This window comes from Podarcis raffonei, chromosome 8 (genome assembly GCF_027172205.1).
Source record: "Podarcis raffonei isolate rPodRaf1 chromosome 8, rPodRaf1.pri, whole genome shotgun sequence".
Classification (NCBI taxonomy): Eukaryota; Metazoa; Chordata; class Lepidosauria; order Squamata; family Lacertidae; genus Podarcis; species Podarcis raffonei.
In genome coordinates, this window is record NC_070609.1 from 47,903,840 (window position 1) to 47,927,060 (window position 23,221).

Sequence of the window (23,221 nt, forward strand, 5' to 3'; positions counted from 1 at the left end):
TGCTCTTTTGACAGTAGCTGTTGCTGCAGAGCTTGGAGGTGAGGGAGCTTTTTGTGGCTGCTTCCATCATCTTTGCAGCTGTAGAGGCACATGCATCTGTAGTGTTTATATGGGCAACTCTCGCTTGGGTTAAATACCCATGTGCCTGGAGACCTAGGAAGCTTGCTGTTTTACATACCTTGGCAAAACTTAAGTGGCCTCTTTGAAAGCAAGTTGGGTAGGTAACTTTAATCTTGTGTTGCTAGGGTGGACTGTGTTGGAATACTGAAACTGAGAAATGCAGATGTTGAAGCTCGAATAGGCATCGCTGGCTCCAAGAAAAAAAGCACTCGGGCCAGGCTAGTGTTCCGTGTTAACATCACTCGGAAGGATGGTTCCATTCTGACCCTGCAGACGCCGTCCTCACCAATTCTGTGCAGTAAGTTGTAAAGTCAAACTCTGAGTCCCATTTTGCTGGGGCTTTGGGTCTCCTGTTAATTCAGTTGCCCTGCATTTCATTTTCTGCTTTAATAACAAAATAGAACGAACAACCCAAATAAACCAAATAAATTGCCTAGACCTTAGCTTTCATGTGTGTCTGTGTTGCTAGGAGTCCTCATGCTGCTTTAAATGAAATTACTTTTTCTGTGTAGGCTTATAGCATATCTAATTGGTTCCCTCATTGATCTATTTTCAGTGTTAACTAAAACTTGGGTGTAGGGGATCTGGCCTACATCCAAATTAACAGTGTGCCCTGTCAATCCACCAAGCAGTGCACATAGTTGGAATAGGAGTGTGGTATGTATCATAGGACTTTGGCAAAGGAAAATTACTGTTTCTAGCCTGAGATAGCCTGCTTCTGTGGTTTGAATTATTTGTTGCTGGCTTGAGGCTTAAAACTACAGTTGTGTTTAAAATGCCAACTTTTTGCATTTGGGCAAAATGACTAACTTTTGTGTAATATTGATATAAAGCTTATTTGTATTTGGAAACTTGCTGAAGACTGTATGTACATGTCCAGCCAATTGTTATGGACCTTGTTGTGAGACAAATTTTAAAGGCCTCTAAGATGTTGTATATGACAGTTGGTTGATTTTTGAAACTCCTTGCCCATTTATAAAAGAGATAACTAGTGCTATTTTACTTCAGTGTTACCTAGGGGGGAAATGCTATGATGAACACATTCTAGTAGACTACAGTCATGTGCCAATTCCTAGGAGAGTTGCGCTGTGCTTTTCTCTGATGAATTAAAGGATGGGCATGCTTTGCTACACCCAAGCAGAATCGCTGTAAGTTCTGCTTTCCTATATGCCATGCAAGCCAAATGACCAGTTCCTGATTGAGACCTTGGGAGATGATGCCAACTTTTTGCATGTTGTCAGTTAAACCACTTAGAAGCCCATTTTGGCATTAAGTTGCAGGTGTGGGGGTGTATATAATAAATATCCCTTCTCTTTTTCAATTTGTAGCTCAGCCAGCTGGTGTACCAGAGATTCTAAAGAAAAGCCTGCACAGTTGTTCTGTGAAGGGAGAAGAGGAAGTCTTTTTAATTGGCAAGAACTTTCTGAAGGGAACAAAAGTGATCTTTCAAGAGAATATGTCTGGTGAGAACTATACATACATACTCAGGCTGAGAATGGAGGTGAGGGGTGGGGAGACCATTGTGGATGGAGTTGGGCTAACGACTGCCTCTGCAGGTAGCCAAGGAGGTAGGTGGTTCCTGTGACCAGCTTCCCTGACAATGAATAAACTTAGCTGAGCTTGTGCAGTAATTCTACTCTCTTTTGCTTTCAAACAGATGAAAACTCTTGGAAAGGGGAAGCAGAAATTGACATGGAGCTGTTTCATCAGGTACATGCTTTTTAAAAATGCACAGAAATCCAGATATAAAATCTTCCTTGTTCATAGTTGGGATACAGTTGTTCATTTATGCCTGAGGAATTGCTAAAGAATTTTTCCTCTTATCATATATTTGGAAGGGAGGATTTAGAAAGCATATATGAAGTTGAAATACGAGTTCCAAGCACTTTATACCCAAGTTTAAAAAGGTAAATTTGCTACAAAAGCTGCCTTCATGTGGCTTATTTTTTTGTCAAACAATCATATGACCAACAAACTGGATCAATCTTCATGGACAGATATTTTGACATAAATAGTATCTGGCTGGGTCACCTTTTTGTGTGTGTACAAATAGTTTGCACAAAGTTGTCATTTCTTCTCTTACTCCCTACTCCTTAAACCCAAGCTGCAAGACATTTCACATTTTTTCACAACCTAAGCAGTCTCTCCTCTTTTGTGTAGTGGTAGCCATTGCAGCCTTTAAGCATAGAGATTATGTGAGTGAGCAGTATACTTCTTCTGTTTATCGGGGCAATTTCTTTCTTCAATTCCCGCCTCTGCCCTGCTTGTGAAATACAGAACAGCAAAGGTTCCTGTGCAAGCAGCAATCAGTCATTCCTCTTCTAGGTGTGCTGACCCTCATTTTGGAAGTAGGATGATCAAAAATTGGCTTTTGTGCAGCTGCTACCATAAGGACTGCCATAAATAATGGTTAACGCTCTTATAGTCTTCTAATGATGGGAATCCAAACCCAAATCCATTGTTGCACTAGGGTTAAATATGCATTAATTATCTCTTCCTTCAAGAAATCTTACTGTCACCAAAGCATTTTGAATCCGTAAAGTTAGAATCTTTATATCTTCTCTCCTTTTACAATGCTACTTTATGGATTCAAAATGATTTGGTGATCATTTCTTGAATTAATAGAGGATAAGCCTATCAATGGGTACCACCTATGATGGGTGTTTACTTCTTTCACTATCAGAGGCAGCATGCCTCTTGACTACCAGTTGTTGGAGAAGGTGGTTGGTGAAAGTACTGTTTCTTTTATTTAGTTAGAAAATTTACAAATTGCTTGATCAAAGTTTTTTCCAGATGGTATACAAATAAAATTATATATAAAGCATGGTTAATATCCACAAACCAATAAAAACAAATATACATAATACCATCATTAATTAAAAACAAAGATAAAATTGTTGAAACTTTTTTTAATAAAAAAAATAGGTAACCATATAACATGTTTTTTGTGCTCATGCCCTGCTTCCCATGGAGGCATCTGATTGGCCACTGTGAGAACAGGCTGCTGGACTAGTTGGGTCAATGTCTGATCCAGCAAGGTGGTGATTATGTTTTTAAGAATCTAGGGTAAATACAGTTGAGAGTGGAAAAATATCTAGAGCAACCTTTCTCAACCTTGGGTCCCCAGATGTTGCTTGACTACAACTCCTACCAGGACCAAACAGACCAAGTTACTATTAATTATTTCTATAAGATTCTGTGATGATAAAGTACCCAAATAAAGATATCATTACTTTTCTATTTTGCATATATGTCATATGCTATTTACTACTTAAAAACAGAATATTTCTGTTTTCCCAATATTTCTGGCTATGATTTACCGTATTTTTCGCCCTATAGGACGCACTGTCCCATAAGGCGCACCTAGTTTTTTTGGGGGGAAATAAAGGGGGAAAAATTATTTCCCCCCCAGGGCTTCCCCCGAGCTTCCCCCGACCCCAGCCCCCAAACAGGCAGCTCTCTGCAAGCTGTGGGAGCCCAGCGCTGGCTCCCGCTGCTTGCTGAGAGGTCCGCGAAGCCTGGACGTGCTGAGCTCAGCGCAGGCAGGCTTCAGCGTGCAGACAACTCTCCGCAAGCAGTGGGAGCGCTCCCGCTGCTTGCAGAGAGGTCCACGAAGCCTGGACGCGCTGAGCTCAGCGCGCGCAGGCTTCAGCGTGCAGGCAACTCTCCTCAAGCAGTGGGAGCACAGCACTGGGCTCCCGCTGCTTGCGGAGAGGTGCGCGAAGCCTGGAGAGCGAGAGGGGTCGGTGCGCACCGACCCCTCTCACTCTCCAGGCTTCAGCAAAAGCCTGCATTCGCCCCATAGGACGCACACATATTTCCCCTTCATTTTTGGAGGGGAAAAAGTGCGTCCTATAGGGCGAAAAAGACGGTAATTTTATAACCTGCTGTTATCATGGATCATAAATTGAGCTTAGGTTTTTGTTGGGTGAGGAAATTATTTCAGATTTAGTCACAAATAATGCAGATAAACTGCTGGGTATTATGTCTGCCTCCCCATCCCCAGCAAAGTTATCTATAGAATTTCATATCACAATATGTGGTAATGGCTGTCAACTTTGACAGCTTTAAAAGGAGGCTAGACAAATTAATGGAGAATAAGGTTATTTGTGGCTACATACTACCTCTGGTCTGCTTCTGAATACTACTAGTTGCTGCGGAACCTCAAAATCACCACCTCCCTGTAGTTATTTCATTGCTGCCACTGCACAACCTAAGTCCCTGACTGGCATTTTGGTGGATGAGCAGTGGAAGCTATAGCAAAGCAAAACAAGGAAACAGTGACTTGCTGTTTATGTCAGGTTTTCTGAAATTAAGAAGATTGTAATAGCAGAGATAGGAAGATTATGTTGAGTAAATACTTTTCTCCTGTGTGCTCTCGCTACTGATAGGTATGTTCAAGAGATTCAGCTTTACAATTTGTAGCTGGGTAGATTTCCCAGCAGATCCTTGGTACCTCCAATGCAATCTTTACTTCTTATGATTAGGTCTTGTAGTGTTAGTCTGTGAAGATATAAGTTGGTAAGGTGTCTGCTCTAACAAACTTCTTTTTTTTTGGATTTAGAATCATCTAATTGTGAAGGTGCCGCCATATCATGACCAGCAAATAACTGCCCCGGTTTCTGTGGGGATCTATGTGGTGACCAATGCTGGAAGATCACATGACATACAGCCATTTACTTACACTCCTGATACATGTATGTTGAAAATGATGAAGCTGTAGTGATGGCCCTTGGCAAATACTTCTGCACAGTTTTTCTTGTATTTAATTGTTATATCTTTGGAAGAGGCTGAGGAAGAAAGCAAGACTGTTGGGTGGGCAACACCTCTTGCACCACTTGACCTGATAGCTGCACACCAGGGACTTGCTCTCATTCTTTGAAGAGAGCCTGTCTCTCTGAAGCTTGAAGGGTTTATGGGAGGAAGATGAGTTTGGGGCTACACCGTATTACAAAGATCTGAGTTAAGGTCTCCCCCACCACTGCGCACATGAAAATAGAGATAAACTTTTAAAATGTACCTTTCACCTTACGGGGGAACACTTTGCTTTACATCTGTTCTGAAAGTCAGCAGTGTCTTTTGCATTTGCAGCTGGAACTCTGAATGTGAACGTGAAGCAGGAAATACCCAGTCCAACCCAGCCTTGCTCTTTTGATGATGCTATCAAAGGTATCTAATTCTTAGCAGTGGTATTAATCTCTTTGAGTTCTAACTTACACCAATTTTCTGCAGACCTTTCAGAGAGATTTTCGTAAGAGCTTTATTGTGATCACAAATTAAGAGTGTAGTCCTTTACATGTCAACTCAGAAGTAAATCGCTTTGAGCTCAGTGGGGCTTACTCTTAAGTAAGTGTGCATATGATTGCAGCCTAAGACTCCTGGTCGCAAAGACAGTGGTATATGCTGGGGCTTTAATCTTGCAATTACTCTCGTGTTGCTGTTTCTAATACATATTAATTCCACAAGTGGTTAAAAGTCCTGACTAAACATGAAGTTAGTGCAGATAACTTGCTAAACTGTTTCATGAAAATGTTGACATAAGAGTTGTATTGCTAGTGCAAAGCTCAACACTCAAATAAAAATAGAGAATAAATTATTCATAGTACTTGCTTTGCAGTTGTCTTTACTACTCTGTGTGTACTATAGTGGCAGGCCCTGTTGGTTTGTGTGCTCTTACTAAGTGAATTGTTTGCTGAAGCTAATTAAGATTCAGAAGCTGCTCAAGAGCATGTGTTTTTGAAGCAAAGCAGCATAAATAGTAAGGTCATGAGTTTGTCCGGCTTCCAGGGCTGCAGCTGGAAAAGATTCAGCATAGCTGTTCTGGAATGTTTCCAACTCACTAGGAACAGGAGATGTTCTCATACATTCACTGATTATTTGTCGATTTAGCTCAGCAGTTTCTACATTGATTGGCAGCAGTTCTTCAGAGTCACAGACGGGATTCTTTCCCAGTCCTACCTAGAGATGGTGGGGATTAGACCTGGGACCTTCTGCATGCAGAGCAGCTACCATTGAATTCATGACACTTCTCCAATCTTGGCTTCAATTTTGCATTTGGGTGTTTCCCATTCGGCTTGTTGTATGTGTAGGGCATATTCGTTCTTTCTCCAGAACTAATTTATGTATTGACCAGTATAATTGTGTGACTTGGCCTACATGAAGTGTCTGATGATAAATGTGGCAGTGTTGTACTTACAGTTTGTTCTTCATTATGCTTTGAGTCAAATATTTCACCCACTTTTCTGTGTGCAGGATTATGTTTTTGATCCCAATTCATCCCTTCTTCTTTCCTTGTATCAGCCTGGAATTCTTGCAGTTAATTACATATGCTTCATCAGTCACAGTGAAATGCTGATGCCATTTGGCTCAAACAACTGGTGCTCATCACTTGCAGGCTTGTACAAGTTGTTTGTTGGATTATTTCCATAGAAAACTATTCTTCAGCTGATAAAAGACACTTGCAAATTACTGCTATTTCCTTCATGCCCTTATTTTACTACTTTCACCTTTACTTAAAACCCTTAATATAAGCAAGAAGTTGAACATTTGATGTGTTCTGGCAAAAGCTGATGCAATTTGAAAGAACAGAATGGGGGAAACTTGGCGGCTTGCAAATGGATGGACATCAGAGATCAGGGTGATTTTTCCTGTAATAACAACTTTATGGCTCTTCAGAAGATGAGCTGTCGCTCAATGGTAGACCATCTGATTTGTATACAGAAGGTCCCAGTTTCAATCCTTGTCACCTCTAGGTAGCGCTTGGAAAGTTTACTGTCTGAAACCCTGGAAAACCATTAGTAAAGCTAAAGTACTGTAGATGGACTAATGGTCTCACTCTGTATAAGGCAACTTCCTAGATCCCTGTTTGGTAAGGAGAGCTGAAAGCATCAAGATTACTCTTTCCATCAAATTACTCACAAAACAATCTTGTAGCATCTTAAAGATGAACACACTTACTGTGGAATAATGGGCTTGAGATCACTTTGTCAAATGTGAGTTGCCACATGGCCTTGTATTTGTTGTAGCATACTAGTATAGTCTTTGCCATATAGGGACTTATTTTACCAGATGTATTACCCTCTCTGTGGCAGTGCTATGTATTCAGATGCTTGTTGCTGTTCACAACCTAATTTCTGGAGAGTGGAGGGGTAGCCCTAGCAACCAGTCCTCCTATTCTCAGCCCCTGTGGCTATCCTTCAGGACACCAGTAAGACTGTGTTTGTTCTCTGCTGCAGTGAACACCAGTGGCTGTAACCTGGACAAGGTAAATATTCTTCCCAGTGCCTTGATAACGCCACTCAGGCCAAACAGTGTGATCAAGAGTGAAGAGGCTGCTCCCATGGCACTTACAGCTGAAAAAAGGGCTCCTCCAGTCTTTAAGGTAAGTAGTGGCATAGAGAGCTGGTGATGGGGGGGGTTCTGCAAAACTTTTATTTGACAAAACTTTTATTAAAAGATCAACTCTACCCCTCAAGTTAATGATCTTTCAGACACGAGCTTTCCTCTTCCCACTGCTCTCTGAGCCCAAGAGTGTCTGGATTATCATTTTGCTAAATGCATACCATGCTGAGTGCTGAATGGTTGGTAAAACAGCATCTACCACAGCCTTCTTTTGCAGCCTAACTTGTTGCAGCTGAAACAAGATGTGGTGTGGGTCTTCCATTGAGTGCTTTACTTTGATGTTGAACCAGTCAATTTCACCCTTTCTGACAAAGATAATCAGATTCCTGATTCAGGGATTTGATATCTTTTTCTTGGGCTCTCTTGATTTTATTGTGATCAACTACAAATCTGTGGTGAGCTGTGGTGAGCTGGTCAACAGCATATCTAATGCCCTGCATAGCAAAATTATTTATTTCTAATATGTTGTACTCTGTCTTTTTATTCAAAGTGGAAGGTGTACTTGATTTTTCTATTGCCAGTTCATAACTTCCATCATTTCCACCTTGGCTATTATTCATTTCTATCAGCCAAAAAAATTATTTCATTTGATGGTATTGAAGCATCCTGCTTACTTCTCTGCTTATATTTAGTAAGCCGCCTTCTTGCTGCTTGTGCTTTTTTAATTGTCCATTATGCGGGGTCATATATAACTGCAAGTACTTGGCAATCATTTTTTATGATATTCAATTTTACACACATTTTTACATATTTTTTATAAGAAGCTAAAAATTATTGGAAGTTGTACAGAAACAAAAGGTCAATATTTTATGTAGTTAGTTGCCAAGTAAAACTAAATCATATTAATTTAATCAAAATATCTTTTGAATTTCCAAGTCATTTTACAACTTTTTAGCACCCCTCATTTTTGGAATTTTTAAGTTGAAAAATTCAACATGCCTTAATGGGATAGGGATCCAATGTTGCAGTTGGTGTGGTTTAAATGTTAAGCAGTTTTCAGAGTGTTGTTTCATTGAGGCACCATGCAAGCCTATGATTGTTCTCTCTTATTACTGTGTGCTTTCCCCTTCAGGCAACAAGTGTAGTTGGACCACCCCAAGCCACATTGGAAACCAACATGTCCAGTATATTGGGCAATGGCACTTTCTCCTCTTCTGCTTCTCACTTAGCACCAGAGAGTGAAAATCAGCAGCTGCAGCCAAAGGTATATACTCCAGAGGCAATGCCCTCCCTCCAGGCACAGGACCTTGCCCAGCCTGGCAGCTTCCCTGCAGGTTCTGGTCCCAATCAGCTGCAAAACAGTGACACCTTGTTGCAGCAGGCATCCCAGTTCCCCACCAGGGAGTCCCAGCCGAGAGAGGTGTTGCAGCCAGAGAGTGCAGTCATGACTTTGTCTCAGTTGACAGAGGCGTCCCAGCAGCAGTCACCACTCCAGGAATCGACACAAGTGTTGCAGCAGCAGATGTCGTCAAACCTTTTCTCATCGGCCAGCAGTGTGAGTCAGCTGCAGAACACAATTCAACAACTGCAAGCAGGGAACTTTCAGTCTAGCACTGCCAGCAGCAACCATGGAAGTGTAGATTTGGTCCAGCAGGTCCTGGAAGCCCAGCAGCAGCTGTCCTCTGTCTTGTTCTCTGGGTCTGACAATGAGGATGTTCAAGAGCAAATCAATGTAGAGATTTTTCAGCAGGTTAGCCAGATCCAAAATGGAGTCAGTCAAGGGATGTTTTCTGCCTCTGACACTGTCCATTCAAGGGCTGAGGACCTTCTCTCTGGGAGAAGTGAGAATGTCCATCCACAACCTGAAAGTTCTTTGTCCAGCCAGCAGCAGCAGCAGCAGCAGCAGCAAGCAATGGAGACTTCTGCAGCTATGGTGATTGAGATTCAGCAAGGCCTCTGCCAGGCAGCAAGTCAGATGCAGTCTGACATGTTCTCAACCTCCTCTTCGGGAAATAGAAACATCCAGCAGTCCCCAGTGTACCAACAAACTTCTCACCTGATGGGTGCACTGACAACAAATGAAGACATACAGATGCAGTGTGAGCTATTCTCACCCACCAGTGTTTCTGGTAATGAAGCTGGTACTCCATCGCAGCAGCAGCAACAGCAGCAGCAGGTGGTGCCTGCCAACGGCCCTTCCATGTTTCAGTCTTCTGGCTCTGCCGATGGTGAAGAAGCTCCAGGTCAGACCAAACAGATGCAGAACAATGTATTTCAAGCTATGGTTCAAATGCAGCACAGCGGGGAGAACCAGGCGCAGGTCAGCCTCTTCTCCTCCTCAGAAAGCATGATGGCCGTTCAGGACAATGGAACACAGCAGCAACAGCAGCAAACCGGGAGCCTCTTTCAGCAGAGTGGGGAGTTGATGTCTCTCCAGTCTGGAAGCTTCTTGCAGCAGGCTTCCCATTCACAGGCTCAGCTTTTTCACTCACAGAGCCCTATTGGGGATGCTCAGAACATCTCGCAGGAGACCCAAAGTGCTCTCTTCCACAGCCAGAGCTCTGCCTCTTCCTCAGAGCAGCTGCAGCCTCCAATGTTCCACTCCCAAAGTCCCATGGGTGTGGTTCAGGACCAGCAGGCAAGCAACCTATTCCTTCCCCAGAGCTCAGTTGCACAGGAGGAACAGATGCCCTTCTTTGCCACACAGAATTCCATTTCTCCACTGCAGACATCTGCCAATGCTGAGCAGCAGTCGACATTCCAGCAGCAGCAGGCTCAGCTCTCACACCTCCAGAACCCTATGCTTGCCCAAGAGCAGTCCCAGCAACAGCAGCAGAGCATGTTCCAATCACAGGTGCCCCAAAACCAGCAAGGAGCCATGTTCCAACCACAGCATTCTATGGTGGCTCTTCAGAACAGCACACCCTCCCAAGAGCAGCAGCAGCAGAATTTGAGGTTCAGCAATCAGAATTCCATGGGTCCTATGACATCCCAGAAGCAGAACATGATGTACAACCCAAGCCCTAACCCAATGGCCAGCCAGGAGCAGCAGCAGCAGCAGCAGCAGCAGCAACAACAACAACAACAACAACAAAGCCAGTCTCTCTTCCACCCACAAAGCAGCATGGCACCAATGAATCAGGATCAGCAACCCATGCAGTTTCAGAACCAGAGCCCAGGCTCTAATCAAGCTGAGTCACAGCAGCAGCCTGCCTTATTCCACAACTCACCCCAGATCCAGCTAGTCCAAGGATCCTCCAGTTCTCAGGAGCAACCTGTCACCCTCTTCATATCATCGACTTCCATGTCTGCCTTGCAAAACAGCATGAACCAGCAAGAGTTGCAGCAGCCCCCCCTCTACTCTTCACCAAACAATATGGCTGGCATCCAGGGAGCTTCTTCACCCCCGCAGCAGCAGCAGCAGCAGCAGCAGGCTGCTTTGTTCCACAACACACCTGGAAGTGGTTCCATGAACCAGCTGCAGAACTCCTCCGCTTCATCTCGGCAGACCTCTGGAATATTCCTGTTTGGCATCCAAGATAGTAAGTACAGAGTATCCAGAATTGTCATTGGCTAAATTTTAGTGCTTTCTTCCCTTTGTGGAGCTTGTGTTGGAGGCTACATCTGTGTAGCTGTGAAAAACTATCTAAAATTGTGTTGAATTGTGACTTTCTTTGTAAAGCCCATATAATCTGGGAACACACTACAGTGTTAACAGCAATTTTGACATAGACTGCTTACAGTCTAAAGCAAGGATGGGGAACTTGTGGTCCTCCAGATGGAGTTGGACTCCAACTCCCCCCATCAGGCCCAGCCAGTATAAAAGTCAGTTATCAGTCCATTCTAAGTGTATAAATGTGTACAAAAGCATCCAAATTCAGTTTGTTCACTCAGTGGCATTTTTATAGCATTTTCCCAGAAGTAGAAATTCTGTAACTGTGGCAGAGCTGCTGTAAACCTATCTGCATGCTTTCAGAGCATAGCACAGCACATAATATGGTGGGGAAGAGCTCTCTAGCTGTGCAGTAGATTTTATATATAGACAAAGAAGAATGAGCCAAAGGGCCTGTTAACTTCGTATGAGATGCTTTGTGCATCTGTCGGTGTCTGACTTCTTTCTACTGGTTTCTTGGGATACCAGCACCCTGATTCTAAATGCCTTAGGGGGAAATGCTCTGTGGGGACACTCTAGATGTTTATGAGGCCAGTACAATGTGAAATGCAATAGGCTTCCTTTCACTGCTCAATAAATTTGCATGGTGCTCTGAATGAATCTTGTCTTTCTCAACAGACTGTGGCCAGCTCTTAACATCTGGACCCACTTCCATGTCAGATCAGATTATCACAATAAGCCAGCCACAGGGTGAAGCACAGTCATCAGTCACAACTCTACTATCCCAGCAGATGTCTGAAAGCCCCCAGCTGTCTTCTGCTATGACCACCAATCAGAATATGAAGAAGATTGATGACCTGCTAGTGTCTCTACAAAACCAGGGGAACAACAACATGGCTGGCTCCTTCTAACTATCCAGGTGAGTTGGAGATGGGAGTCAAAGACTGTAGCCAAGCCAGCATGTTCTCTTCTTATTTCTTGCAGCTGATAAAAGTCTGTCTTTTCTGCTGCTTCCCCAGAATGGTAATAGAATTAGTGCCTGCCTTGAGAGTAAATAGAGCTTCACAGCCCTCATTCTCCTGGCCTTTAGGACACTTGCAGTGGCCTCACTGAACTTGATTACCATGGCTCAGAAATCCCAGGCTGGATATGGGGTCGTTTGCCTTGACTTCAGCTCAAGGCTGAAATATGCAGTTCCAAGGCAGCATGGTCAGCTGTGTTTACTCCACACAGAAATAAAGTCTTATTTTTCTGGCCTGAATAAATTATAAAAGGAAAAAGGGGCTTTTACATAATCCTTTTTCTACTGGCAGTGATTGGAATCCTTGCTCTGCCTCTTGAGACATAAAAGTGTCATCCACTTGTCTGCAACAATGCTTTCAGCCATTAGCGCTCTAGGAGCTTGCTTTACAAAAGCATTAAATCTTATTATTTTAAGATGTTAAATCCTACCAAGTTCTGTGCTGCTGGTGCAGTTACAAGAGAGAGCTCAGCAGCACATGGGCCTCCCCAAGCCATAATGCTAGGAGGGGATCTCTCACACTCCAACTCCATAGTATACATCTCCTCTTCAAGTTCCAGTCAGATTTCACTGATGGGTGGTAGTAACATTACATTCAAATAAGCCATCATTGGTAACTTCAGCGTAGAGGGAAATAACCAGCTGTTGGATGGTGTTTAATTAGAGTGCTTTAGGGGGAAAGAATGAGGCTCTTACTACGCTTAACTTTTGTCTTTGTGTGTTCTTTCAGCTTATAACTTCAGAAATCCTGTAATGGACAAGCAGATTTGCAAGACTTTCGTTCTTGTGACTCTGATATTTAGGATGTTTGGAGTTAAATTTCCTGTGTCAAAGTGCGGCCTTGGACCCAAGGGGAAATGTAGCCTTCACCATCACTTTGGAAGAGTACCCATGCTAAGCCTGATGAGAAACGGCTGCTGAGTGAGAGCATCAGAGAGAGACTTTTTGAAGCTGGAAGAGGCGAAAGAGGCTCTACTTTGGACAGTTGCCCCCATCTCTAGTCCAGCTGTGGGGATGCAGAGTGCAGCTGCTCATTTATCATTGCAGCTTGGCACTGAAAGAACCTGAGACTGTCTGCTCCTCTATTTCAGCTCTTCTTCACAGCTCTTGGAACAGGCTGCAAAGCACACAGGGATATGTGTCCTAAAATAACTGGGATATACAGATGGTTGATTCACACATTTGTGCTCATCACTTGAAGACTCAATCACTTGATTTGCAGGTGTAAATGGTTTCCAGTGAAAAATGTTGCTTGGGGGAGGTGAAGGTGATTCAAGTATTCAGTCCTCAATTGTGCATTTCACTCATGCCAGTCATTGCTTAATGGTGCAGTTACCAAGTGTTGAACATACCAGTGTGAATTAGTGACTCTTTGTTAAACGGAAGCTGCTGTCAGCTTCATAGCAGTATGGAGAAAGCTGTGAATTAGCACCTAGGAAGGTGGCATATACTGGCAGAGAGTCTCCTAAAGCCACGAGGGGCGGGGAGTGGGTGATATCCAAGAATGTGACTACAGCTTCCTGGGAGGCTGGAAGATTGGCTGCTCAAACAGGGACTTCTCTGAGCCTCTGGTGCTCTGCCCATCTCCCCTTTCACAAGGGGGCAGTTTGCTATGCTGAGCAATAGACCTCCTCTTGAGTCCTGCCTTGATAGGCCATAAGCTGAATTTTGTTCCTCTTAATCCCTTTTCTGTCTCTTTCCTCTTGTGTGAAATATGCTGCCACCTGTACAAATCTGAATTAGGTTTTTTGGAGACCAGAAGGTCCATTGTAGTGGGGCTGGAATGACCAAGCTGCTTGATACCTCCTTGGTCTGTAGAGGAGGGGTGAGAGAATATTTTTGGCCATGCTGGTTTCTGCTCCTCCACCCCTTTTCTAATTGGTGCAGGTTTGAAGTCTTAAATTTAAACTCACATGCGGGGAGGGGGATTTGGCAGCTTCCCCTCGGGGCTTGAAGGGGTGCCTCTGTATACCAGTTGCTGAGAATTGCAGGTGGACAGAGTACTATTGCACCTAGGTCCTGCTTGTGGACTAGGTATCTGGTTGGCCACTGTAAGAACATGATGCTGGACTAGATGGGCCATTGAACCGATCCAGTAGGCTTTACTTATGTTCTCACATAGCTCCTTTAGCTCATACAAGACAAGTAACGTCACTCTTTCAAAATGCAAATGCTGGTGATGAATTTGCATCCATTTTGGCTTAAAAGGCAGGTGCTCTTGTGTGCTGTCAGCACCAAGGGGCAAACTCAATTTCAGGTGCTCTCCAGGGATAGCTACAGTTTCCCTCTTCTGGATTTTTATTTCCCTCTCCTCCTTTCCTGCACATCAAATGCTGTGTGTGGTGTCTGTCACCCAAGAGCTGTTGTGTGTGACTCTTGTTGGCATTGGGGAGTTGTGTTTTTTAGTAAGCATTGGTGTTCATTTTTGTTACTTTTAGAGAAGAATTTAGCTTGTACCTGGTTTTTTAGGCTACCCCTTGTGTGTTTTTTCTAACTTGTGCTCCACCTTGAGCTATGTAGAGTTGTGCTTGTTTTTTGTTATTGTTGTTGTCCTGTTAAATGCCAGTCCGTCTCTGATGTTTGCAGTCAGTGATTCGTTCTGTTTGTCCGTCTCTCTTTAAGAGGCTTGAGTTATGTTTTCAGTAGTACAGGCTATTTTGCCGATATGAAGAGAACTTTTCAGAAAGAGACCTGCTCTAGGTCATTTAATTTTGAATACAGTTTTCAATCGTTCAGGTTTTGGATGGTTTATATCTAATGTGTGTTTCATTTTTTTGGAAAGCTCTATTTTGTATTTAGAAAATGATAAACTATTTTGCTATTTGTACTGAGTGAGTACATTGGCATAAATAATATATATATATAAATATATATATACATATACATATATTCACACACATATATTCTTTTTGCCACAGATTTTTGTGGTAAATGTGTGAGTTTTGTTGTCTGTTTTCCCACAACATGGCATCTAGGAACCAGGGGAAGAGGGGTTGTTGTTAAGTCTTCACAAAGTATTTGAGTACTTTTTGCAGCAGATGTGATTGGTTCATCTCTGGCCGTTCATATAATCAGGCAGCCTTTGTGCTGATTGGCTGTGAGGGCAACTTCACTGCAGAGGTGACACATGTGCATCTTCCTTTGCATGGGAGTCCCTTGACATGAGCCATTCAGCTGTTCACTCATGGTTAATGTCTAATATTTTATTGCTAGCTTTTTAATTTATAACAACACTACAAATTCACAATTGGAACCTTCTTTCCTCATTTCATGATGTCTGTAGCTGCATTGAGCTTGCTTCTCTTACAATGTTATGTTTCTTTTATTTGCTGAAAGAGTATTGAGGATGGGAAGGAGCAGCCATGAGGAGGCAGAAAGGGATGTACCAAGCCAGAGGCTTTTGCTTTCACTTCTGGGGATCCTGCAGTTGGGCCTGGGCCTGCCTGTGTCTTCTGGAAGAGGCACTTAGTCCCAGGCCATGGCAGGAGCTTTATGGGGAAGAAGTGTGTGGAGAGGGTTGAGTAGGAGCAGGTTGACTTGTACGCTGCTGTGTCTTGTTCACTTCGGTGGCATCAGGACTGTCCTCGGGGGACAGTGCTAAGTCACCAGGGACCAATCCTCTATTGAACCAAGTTTCCTGCTCAGAGCTGCCTCTTGTCACTTCTCCCCACATTACTCCAGCCATACAACGCAGGCATCTGTGTTCTGTTTGTTAAAAGGGCTCCTGCTGCTGCTCTGTTCAAAACGGTGATGTACATGGGTTTTTGGGTTGGTTTATTTCTATTTTTTCTTGGTCCATTTTAGGTCAATATTTAAATGTGCAACATTTTTAACGTGATTTGGTTACAAAAAAGTATGTATTTGGAACAAAGGTCTGCTCAGTGGCTGGCTGGTGCTGCATCTTTCCTACACCCTTTTTGTTTGTTTTGCGGGGCCTGTATTCTAGAGTTTAATGGAGATGGGACCTCAGCAGCCTTGCAAGGTGCATCTTGTTTCCTGTGTGTTCTTGATCCCCACATGGCATTTGGAGCTCATGTTGTCCCCATTCAGTTTACCCTCTACATCAGTCCACAAGAATCCAACTGAGCCTTTCCACCACAAAGGGCTTCAAACTACAGGAAGCAATCATTTTTATGTGCAACTCCCTCCTCAAACACTCTGGATAAAGCCACATTGGGAATCAGATTTTGTAGAACTATAAAAGCCCTTGTGGTTTCAGGTCCCTCCCTGCATATTAATGGTCAAGAGAGAGCTGTCCTTTCAGGCATCCCTGACTTGCTTTCCTTCCTCCTCTTGTGCACCACTCCAAACATGCCTAGGAAAGTGTTTGTGTCTTATCCTGAGTAATCCTCTAGCACACTGCATCAGAGCAGAGCCTGAAAGGCCAGGAAGCACCTCATTTGGTCTTGCCCACCCTGGCAATGAGCAACTTGGTCATAGCCGCGTCCCATTTGAAATGGTTGAAAGGACTAAGTATATTTAGGCTGCACAAGAAACAACGAAGAGGAGATTTGATAACCACCACAAAGTATTTGACAGGCTGTCACTCTTGATCATGGGAGCAAATTTTGTTGTTGTTTTCTCCAGGGCTTCAGTGTTAACCAACAGGTCCATTTTGCAAGAAAAAGGATTTAAACTAAATATTAGGAAGTAATTCTTGACAGTGCAGGCTGCTTGTGACTGCTTCAGAAAATGATGGTCTCTTGTTTGAGCTCATAGCAGAGGATTTCCTGCATTGGAATAACTTTTGAGTGTAAACCTGACCTCTGCACCAGACATGACCCATGTGGATGCTGCTGCTGCCACCACTGCAGTTTTCTTTCAGTCCCTGCCACCACTGCCACTTTGATCCTTAAGCCCTTAGGTAGCTTGGCTGTCATCTGGGGTCCATTGTTTCCTCTTTTCAGCAGCTTTTGTATTGGGGCTCTGGCCCATGGAGTCCAACTTGTTTGGAATGAAGTCCCATTTGGACAGGGCAAGGTTTCGTTCTGAACAGTTTGGGCTTGGACCTGCTGAGACCAAGAATCTTGTTGTACCCCTGTCCCAACAGCATTTTGTGTGCAACTAATGAAGGTTTTCTCCCAGAACTAGGCCTGTTAATATCGCTGCAGTCCTAACACACTCCCTCCCCTTTCTTGCCATGCTTGCTTAGAACAGCACTCAAGATCAGCCAGCCACCAAGCAGCCTTTTCCAATATCCTGCAATGTGAATGTAGCCTCAGATGGCCCCTTGTGCATTTTGTGTCCCTGGCTTGTGTAGGTGGGTTTCTCAGAGCACTGATAATGGTTTTGTTTATTCTATTGGAGGGGGTGGGGGGGACTCATTTGCATTTGTTTTTAGCTATCCTGTGATAACTTGTTGAATATTAAGAGAGATATTTTGCTTCTATTGGGACATTTGTATACTTGCAACTATATTTCTGTACACAGCTGCAGTCAAGAATAAAACTTTGAAAGTTTTCATTTTGCAGTGTATTGCTACTGTGCTCCATTCTTTTCAGTATCTTGGAGTCATTTGGTCCTGAAGTGCAAGGCTAGTGTGTTGTCTGCCGAGCCCTGCACACACTGGCTAGAAGTTTACTAATGATAGCTCAGTTGGTTAGGGCATGATGCTGGTAACACCAGGGTTGCAGGTTTGATCCCCATATGAGGCAGTTGCATATTCCAGCATTGCAGGGGTTTGGACTAGATGATCCTCAGGGTCCCTTCCAACCCAGCAATTCTATACATCCCTTTTTGCTCTATGGCCGATAAGCAAGCCAGCACCAGCGTATATGGAGCAGGTGGAGAGGGGTGTCCCTTCACTGGATTGATAGGAAGGTAGAACCTTCTTTGTGTAAATACCTCCTTTGCAGAACCCACCATGTCTGGGCTGCCTTGTCCCATATTACTGTGTACGGTAGAGCAGCAGACTTAGGCTTCTCTCTTCACCACCTCTCATGGAGACACAAACAGGCACCCCTCCCCTCTGAGCAGTGCTGTCATGCGAGAATCCAACAGGTGTAATAGGTTCAAACTGTATAAGTGCCTAGCACAAAATGTGGCCCTTGACTCAATAGACAGCTGCAGGAGAAGGGTTTAAAAAAGTATTTTATTCTAAATTTCTCTGCTGGCGCAAGAGAGACTTGTATAAATCTACATGACATTCCAACAAACCTGACTAATAGAGGCAACACCTGGCTTTGTTATGTGAAAATTATTACCAAAGTACAAAAATCTCAAGTAGTATTAATCCCTACTACCAGCAAGTGAACTAAGAGGATTTAAAGCAACCCTTCACCTTCCCCGCCAGTTAATTACACTTTTTCCCACCCACCCCCACCCCCTGGAGCACCATTTATCGCCAGGGAACTCTGCCCCTGCCTTCCTGTGCTGTGGCTGATTCCAGCTGGAGAAGGTGGGAGCCCAGTTGTCTTCACCACTCTTCCCAGCTGCCATCTTTTCAGCTGCATCTGTTGCTTGTTTTGTCTTCAGACAGATTGCCACTGCACCTCTCCTCTCCTCTGGCAGCTCAAGTCTGGTGCAAATGGTATTGACTGCCAAGTAGCTTGTTTTACCCATTGTGGATTGGTGGTCGCTAATGAAGTAAAGGCAATGTACACCCCCCACTACCTTGAGGCTACTATGACAAAAAATGGAAGAGCTGGCAAAAAAGCAGCCCGGTAGATACATACAGTTCTATACAACTACATTCTACTCTGTGTAGATGCATTGAAATTAGTGTGCCTAAGTTAGCTATGCCTTTTACTTTCAATGGGTCTGCTCCAAGTAGCACTAACATTGGATACAACCTATGGTGCTCTCCAGGCATACCCAAGCTCTAAGTACTTTGCTCTGGGGTTGGACCTTCCTGCCAACTCTTCTGTTGCTCAAGGCAGTATGGTGGTACTCTTTGCTGAGATGGGGGCTGCAAAGAGGAATGTGAAAGGCTGTGGTGGTTGCCCACCTGTGGATTATAGGCTAGGATCTTAAGGCTGCAAAGAGTAGAACAGTAATAATGCAGGCTCCACTGTGGAGTATATGCCTTGCATTACATACACAAGGTATAACTAACTGTTTTTAATGGTAGAGTGCCCAACCAGCTTTCCCATCTGGTGTGCTCCCAGGTAGTTTGGGTTTCAACCCCCATCATCCTTGTTGGGCTGATGGGACTGGAATCAAACACAGCAGAAGGGTGCCGGTTTGGGGAAGGTCTGCCCTACAGGGACCCTATGGACTCAGAAAAAGTGAAAGTAGGAAACTTTTACTGCTAGCATTACTACAGAAAGGCCTTTTTTTGTCCCAATTTCCCAACAGAATTTGCTATTTCTACTGGGCTTTGACTTGATTATCAGGCAGGAGTGGCTTTCCCAGATGCTGGCCAGTTGTCAGCCCATATTTTTTATCCTCTTGCTGTTCCTGGACCTCTTTCTTCAGAAGAAAGCCCCCAGCAAAGCTCAAATCAAAGTTGTTGCTTGGGGCAAAGCTGAGGGGCGTCTCCTCCCAGATAGTGGCCAATCTCTTCTTCCACGTCTCCAGGATTTGGGAGCGGGCCTCTGGTGGTGTATGGCCAATACTGAAAGCAATCTGGGGTGCCAAGACTTGGAAACCACAGAAATGGAGAGTGCCACTCTGGGGAGTAGGAAGAAAGAACATTTGCAAATCAAATACATATTCAAATAGTGCAGGAGGAATGTAATTAGAACAAGTTCAGTACCAATAAAGAGTTCTATAGTGGCATTTCCAGTACAGTATGTGTTTTTGTTACCATACTAAATGTCTGCTATGACATTTTTACTCATTTTAAAAACCTAAAATTTGTCTACAACTTTGCACACAAGGGATGTGGGCTTTCTGCTAGGATTCAGTAAACTACAGCTCTTGAAAAAACAGTCATCTCGCCAATTGGTTGGAATGCAGGATTGTAAACCTCTGGATTACACAAAGGTTCTCAAACCAGACAAGTACAGGAACCTGTAAGAATTCTGTGTAAGGCAGAAGCTTGCACCATCTACTTAAGTATTACACCTTTTAATAATAATTTTAAAACTCTCTTAGAAATAGCTATGGGTTTGACAATAAATGTTGCCTTGTTACCTGTATTGGCCAAAGAAGGATGTTGATGTCCCCATTGATGCCTTCAGGGGTGTACATGGAGCCCATCCCACCAGTGGTGAAGGAAAGTAGAGTCTTCTTATTCTGTAAGTAACCAAATATGAGTTATGCTTTACACAGCAGCTGAGACACTGTCATGCAGAGAGCAACTAGTGAACAAGGGTCATTTTGCAGAGTATTGTGAAAGCCCAGCTGATCATCATCTTGCCACAATATGGAGGAAAAGAACTGCACCTTCTCTGTCCCACAGAACACCCTTCTCTAAAATACCAAGAGGCAGGGTCATTGTCAGAATCCTTTGTCTTTTCCCACTACCACTAGAGGCTGCCATATTGTTTCATGCAGAGCACCAAAGAGGCTGACTGCAGGGCTCAAATGCACCATAGACAGGCTGTAGCTACTGGCCAGTTGGAGCTGAACATGGGAGAGAATGAAAGGTGGTGGCGACTACAGCAACAGCAAGACTTCACTCCCACCAAATACCCACTGCATACCTACCTTGAAGGGCCCCTGGTCATACATGGCACTGTAGGAGTAGGCAAATCCACCAGTGAGGACACGCTCATACCACCCTTTCAAGATGGCCGGGACACCAAACCACTGGAGAGGGAACTGCAACAGAAGCAGAGCCACAGGCTAAGGGTTGAGGCCCTTGTTGCACATTCATTTCATGGTACTTTAGAGTCCAGGTACCATTCCCCAAAAGCTCTTCAGCGCCCACAGTCATGCCCTTAGAACCATTAGTTCCAAAACTTTGTTCCAATGGCAAGCTCTAGCAGCGGGGTTAGAAGCATATTGTTTGCCTCCTGTGAAGTACAGGCCCTGCGTGGACAATTTCCATGTTTGCCAGAATCCAATTTTTAAAGCCTGAGATGCCAGTGTTGCTCCCACCCTCTTTACTGAATTAGGACTTCCTAATTTTGCCTCTCCAGAGTTCATTGGCCAGCAAGATTCATGGCCAAAATCCACACTCAGGTCAAACACTACAAGCATAAGGCAAGAAGAGGCTTATGGTGCAGGTGAAAAATCACCCCCCCTTTAAATCCCCTCACAGGAAGCCGGTGCCCATCTATGATAGTTGGAGAAGGGCTGTAGAAGGGGTGGGGGAGACTCATGCCTGAAAACCTGGAGAAACAGTTCACTTAAACAACCCTGGGCTTGATGGACCAGGTGGTCTGACTCCTTAGAAGGCAGCTTCCTATGATCTGGGAACCACCTGGAAGATGACGAGATCGGCAGCGTCCAGCTTTTTTTGCTCCTCTACGATGTCCCTGCTCAGGCGGCCTTCTTTCCATGCCAGCCCCGTTTCGGCCGGGTAGCTGAAGTGCTGCGGGTCCTTCGGCTTGCCTGAGGGAAGGGGAGAGGGGGAAGGGTGGGTCCAGGCACGCAGGCGGGGCGGAGCCTCTGGGGGCTCCGGGAAAGGAGCAGCAAAACGTCCCGGGTACTCGCCCCGACGACAGTTCCTCCAGGCTGGAAGGCTGGGGGAAAGCGCCCCCTACCAGCCGGCCTGAAGCCCAGCCGAGCTGGCGGCGCCGCCAGTCAGTGCAGACACACCTAGCGGAGCGACAGGGACCCAGAGACCTATGTACCGGTGACGTCGTCCCGGGAGAGGACCGGGTTGAAGCGCATGGCGTAGAGATCCGAGACGGTCACCTTCCAGCCACTCTTCTGCAGCGCCTCGACAGCCGCCTCCTTCATGGCATAGTTGAAGGATGTTCGCTCCGGGTGGGCCAGCACGATCAGCGCCTGCCGAGCTGCAAGGAGAGCAGGAGGGCAGAGCCGGACAAAGCTCCGGGAGAGCCGCCCTGCCGCCGGGGCTGCAACAGAGGCGGACAGACTCCCGCCTCGGCGCCTCCCACCAGGGCAGCGCAGCCTCGCAGGCCCCTGCCTGCCTTTCGGGGGGCCCGCCAGGTGGGCGCCACCCGCCTCCTTGCAAGTTGCTGCCGGCGCTGCCGCAAGGCCTCGGGAGACGCTCTCGAGGCGGGAAAGGACTCCTGCACGGGGAGCCTGTGCCTTGGAGACTCGACTCGATCGATCCCACCCACCCCCGTCCTTCCTCTCTTTTCGACCTGCCTGTTTGGCTCCGCGACGCAGCCTGATGCGCACTTTAGGCCCACCAGAGTAAGGCAGGGCCGAGGAGACGAGCTACTTACCAGCCATGGCGATGCAAGCCGGGCAGCAGTTGAACTAAGCCGTCGGCGCCGCGGGTCTTATAAGAGGCGGAGGAGGCGGCGCGGATTTGCTGAGTCACCGGGGCGGGGAAACCACACTCCGGCCAGACCCAGCATGTTGCCTCTTGGTGCCTCGAGGGGAAGGCTTCGCCCCGAGGGAGACTGCCTCTGTATCGCGAAACTCATGACCAGGAGCCATCGAGAGCCCATTCACTTCTCCATTAATTTGGCAGCTTTCCATCTAAAGACACGCCCCCCGGCCCAGCATCCCGCTTTCTCCCAGTGACCAACCACCAGATGTCCGCAAACGAAGCTCACAAGGAAGACGCGAAACCTCCTGTCATCTCTGCCGTTGGCATTCAGAGATAGACTGTCTCTGACGCTGAAGGGTCCATTTAGCTGCCATGCTGTTAGGGGCAAGCGTCCACTCGTAGCCCTCACAGGGGAGACTGGTGACAATGCTTAATAGCTACTTTTCCAACATGGGTGTAGCCAGAATGGGGGGGGGGGGGGCAGGACCGACATGATTGGTCAGTTAGATTAGTATTTCTATTGTATTACTTGATCTAGGGGAGGGCAGCTGCCCCCCCCCCTTGGCTACACCCATGGTTTTCAACGTGAAATGTGCCTTTTTCATTGATGCAGTCCCAGCTTGCGGCTCTATCCAAGGCAAAACCCCAGACAGAATTTATCTCACTGGAAAGCAGATAAAAGGGCACCAGAATATGCCATGCTGCTTCACCTGTCCATTTGCTGGCAGAAAGCAGAGAAAATTGACGATAGGAGGCCTTCTGCAAAGTGAACCTGGAACACCTGACATAGTGCAAATGAAATACATGAACCCAGCCTTGTACGCTGCCT

The 23,221-nt window shown here is 45.3% G+C and overlaps 2 protein-coding genes across 10 annotated transcripts in view; one reads left to right on the forward strand and one right to left on the reverse strand.

Moving 5' to 3' along the window:
- Positions 1 to 15,457, forward strand: part of NFAT5 (nuclear factor of activated T cells 5) — a 63,327-nt gene extending 47,870 nt beyond the window's left edge. For all 7 annotated transcript variants that reach the window (XM_053399823.1, XM_053399824.1, XM_053399825.1 and 4 more), the window contains 9 exons: positions 246 to 418; positions 1,449 to 1,583; positions 1,778 to 1,830; positions 4,685 to 4,817; positions 5,212 to 5,289; positions 7,356 to 7,501; positions 8,594 to 11,003; positions 11,753 to 11,993; positions 12,826 to 15,457. In XM_053399823.1, the coding sequence (XP_053255798.1) occupies positions 246 to 418; positions 1,449 to 1,583; positions 1,778 to 1,830; positions 4,685 to 4,817; positions 5,212 to 5,289; positions 7,356 to 7,501; positions 8,594 to 11,003; positions 11,753 to 11,985 (3,361 nt within the window). In that variant the 3' untranslated portion in view covers positions 11,986 to 11,993; positions 12,826 to 15,457. The remainder of the gene's footprint in view (positions 1 to 245; positions 419 to 1,448; positions 1,584 to 1,777; positions 1,831 to 4,684; positions 4,818 to 5,211; positions 5,290 to 7,355; positions 7,502 to 8,593; positions 11,004 to 11,752; positions 11,994 to 12,825) is intronic.
- Positions 15,458 to 19,322: 3,865 nt separating this feature from the next.
- Positions 19,323 to 23,221, reverse strand: part of NQO1 (NAD(P)H quinone dehydrogenase 1) — a 178,685-nt gene continuing 174,786 nt past the window's right edge. Inside the window, exons 1-6 of one of the 3 annotated variants that reach the window (XM_053399834.1) lie at positions 22,343 to 22,623; positions 21,779 to 21,943; positions 21,406 to 21,536; positions 20,688 to 20,801; positions 20,172 to 20,273; positions 19,323 to 19,706 (exon numbers count right to left, since the gene is read on the reverse strand). In XM_053399834.1, the coding sequence (XP_053255809.1) occupies positions 19,404 to 19,706; positions 20,172 to 20,273; positions 20,688 to 20,801; positions 21,406 to 21,536; positions 21,779 to 21,943; positions 22,343 to 22,349 (822 nt within the window). In that variant the 5' untranslated portion in view covers positions 22,350 to 22,623 and the 3' untranslated portion in view covers positions 19,323 to 19,403. Of the gene's footprint in view, positions 19,707 to 20,171; positions 20,274 to 20,687; positions 20,802 to 21,340; positions 21,537 to 21,743; positions 21,945 to 22,342; positions 22,624 to 23,221 lie in introns of those variants that run through there. The other 2 variants (XM_053399835.1, XM_053399837.1) reach the window with 2 other exon arrangements.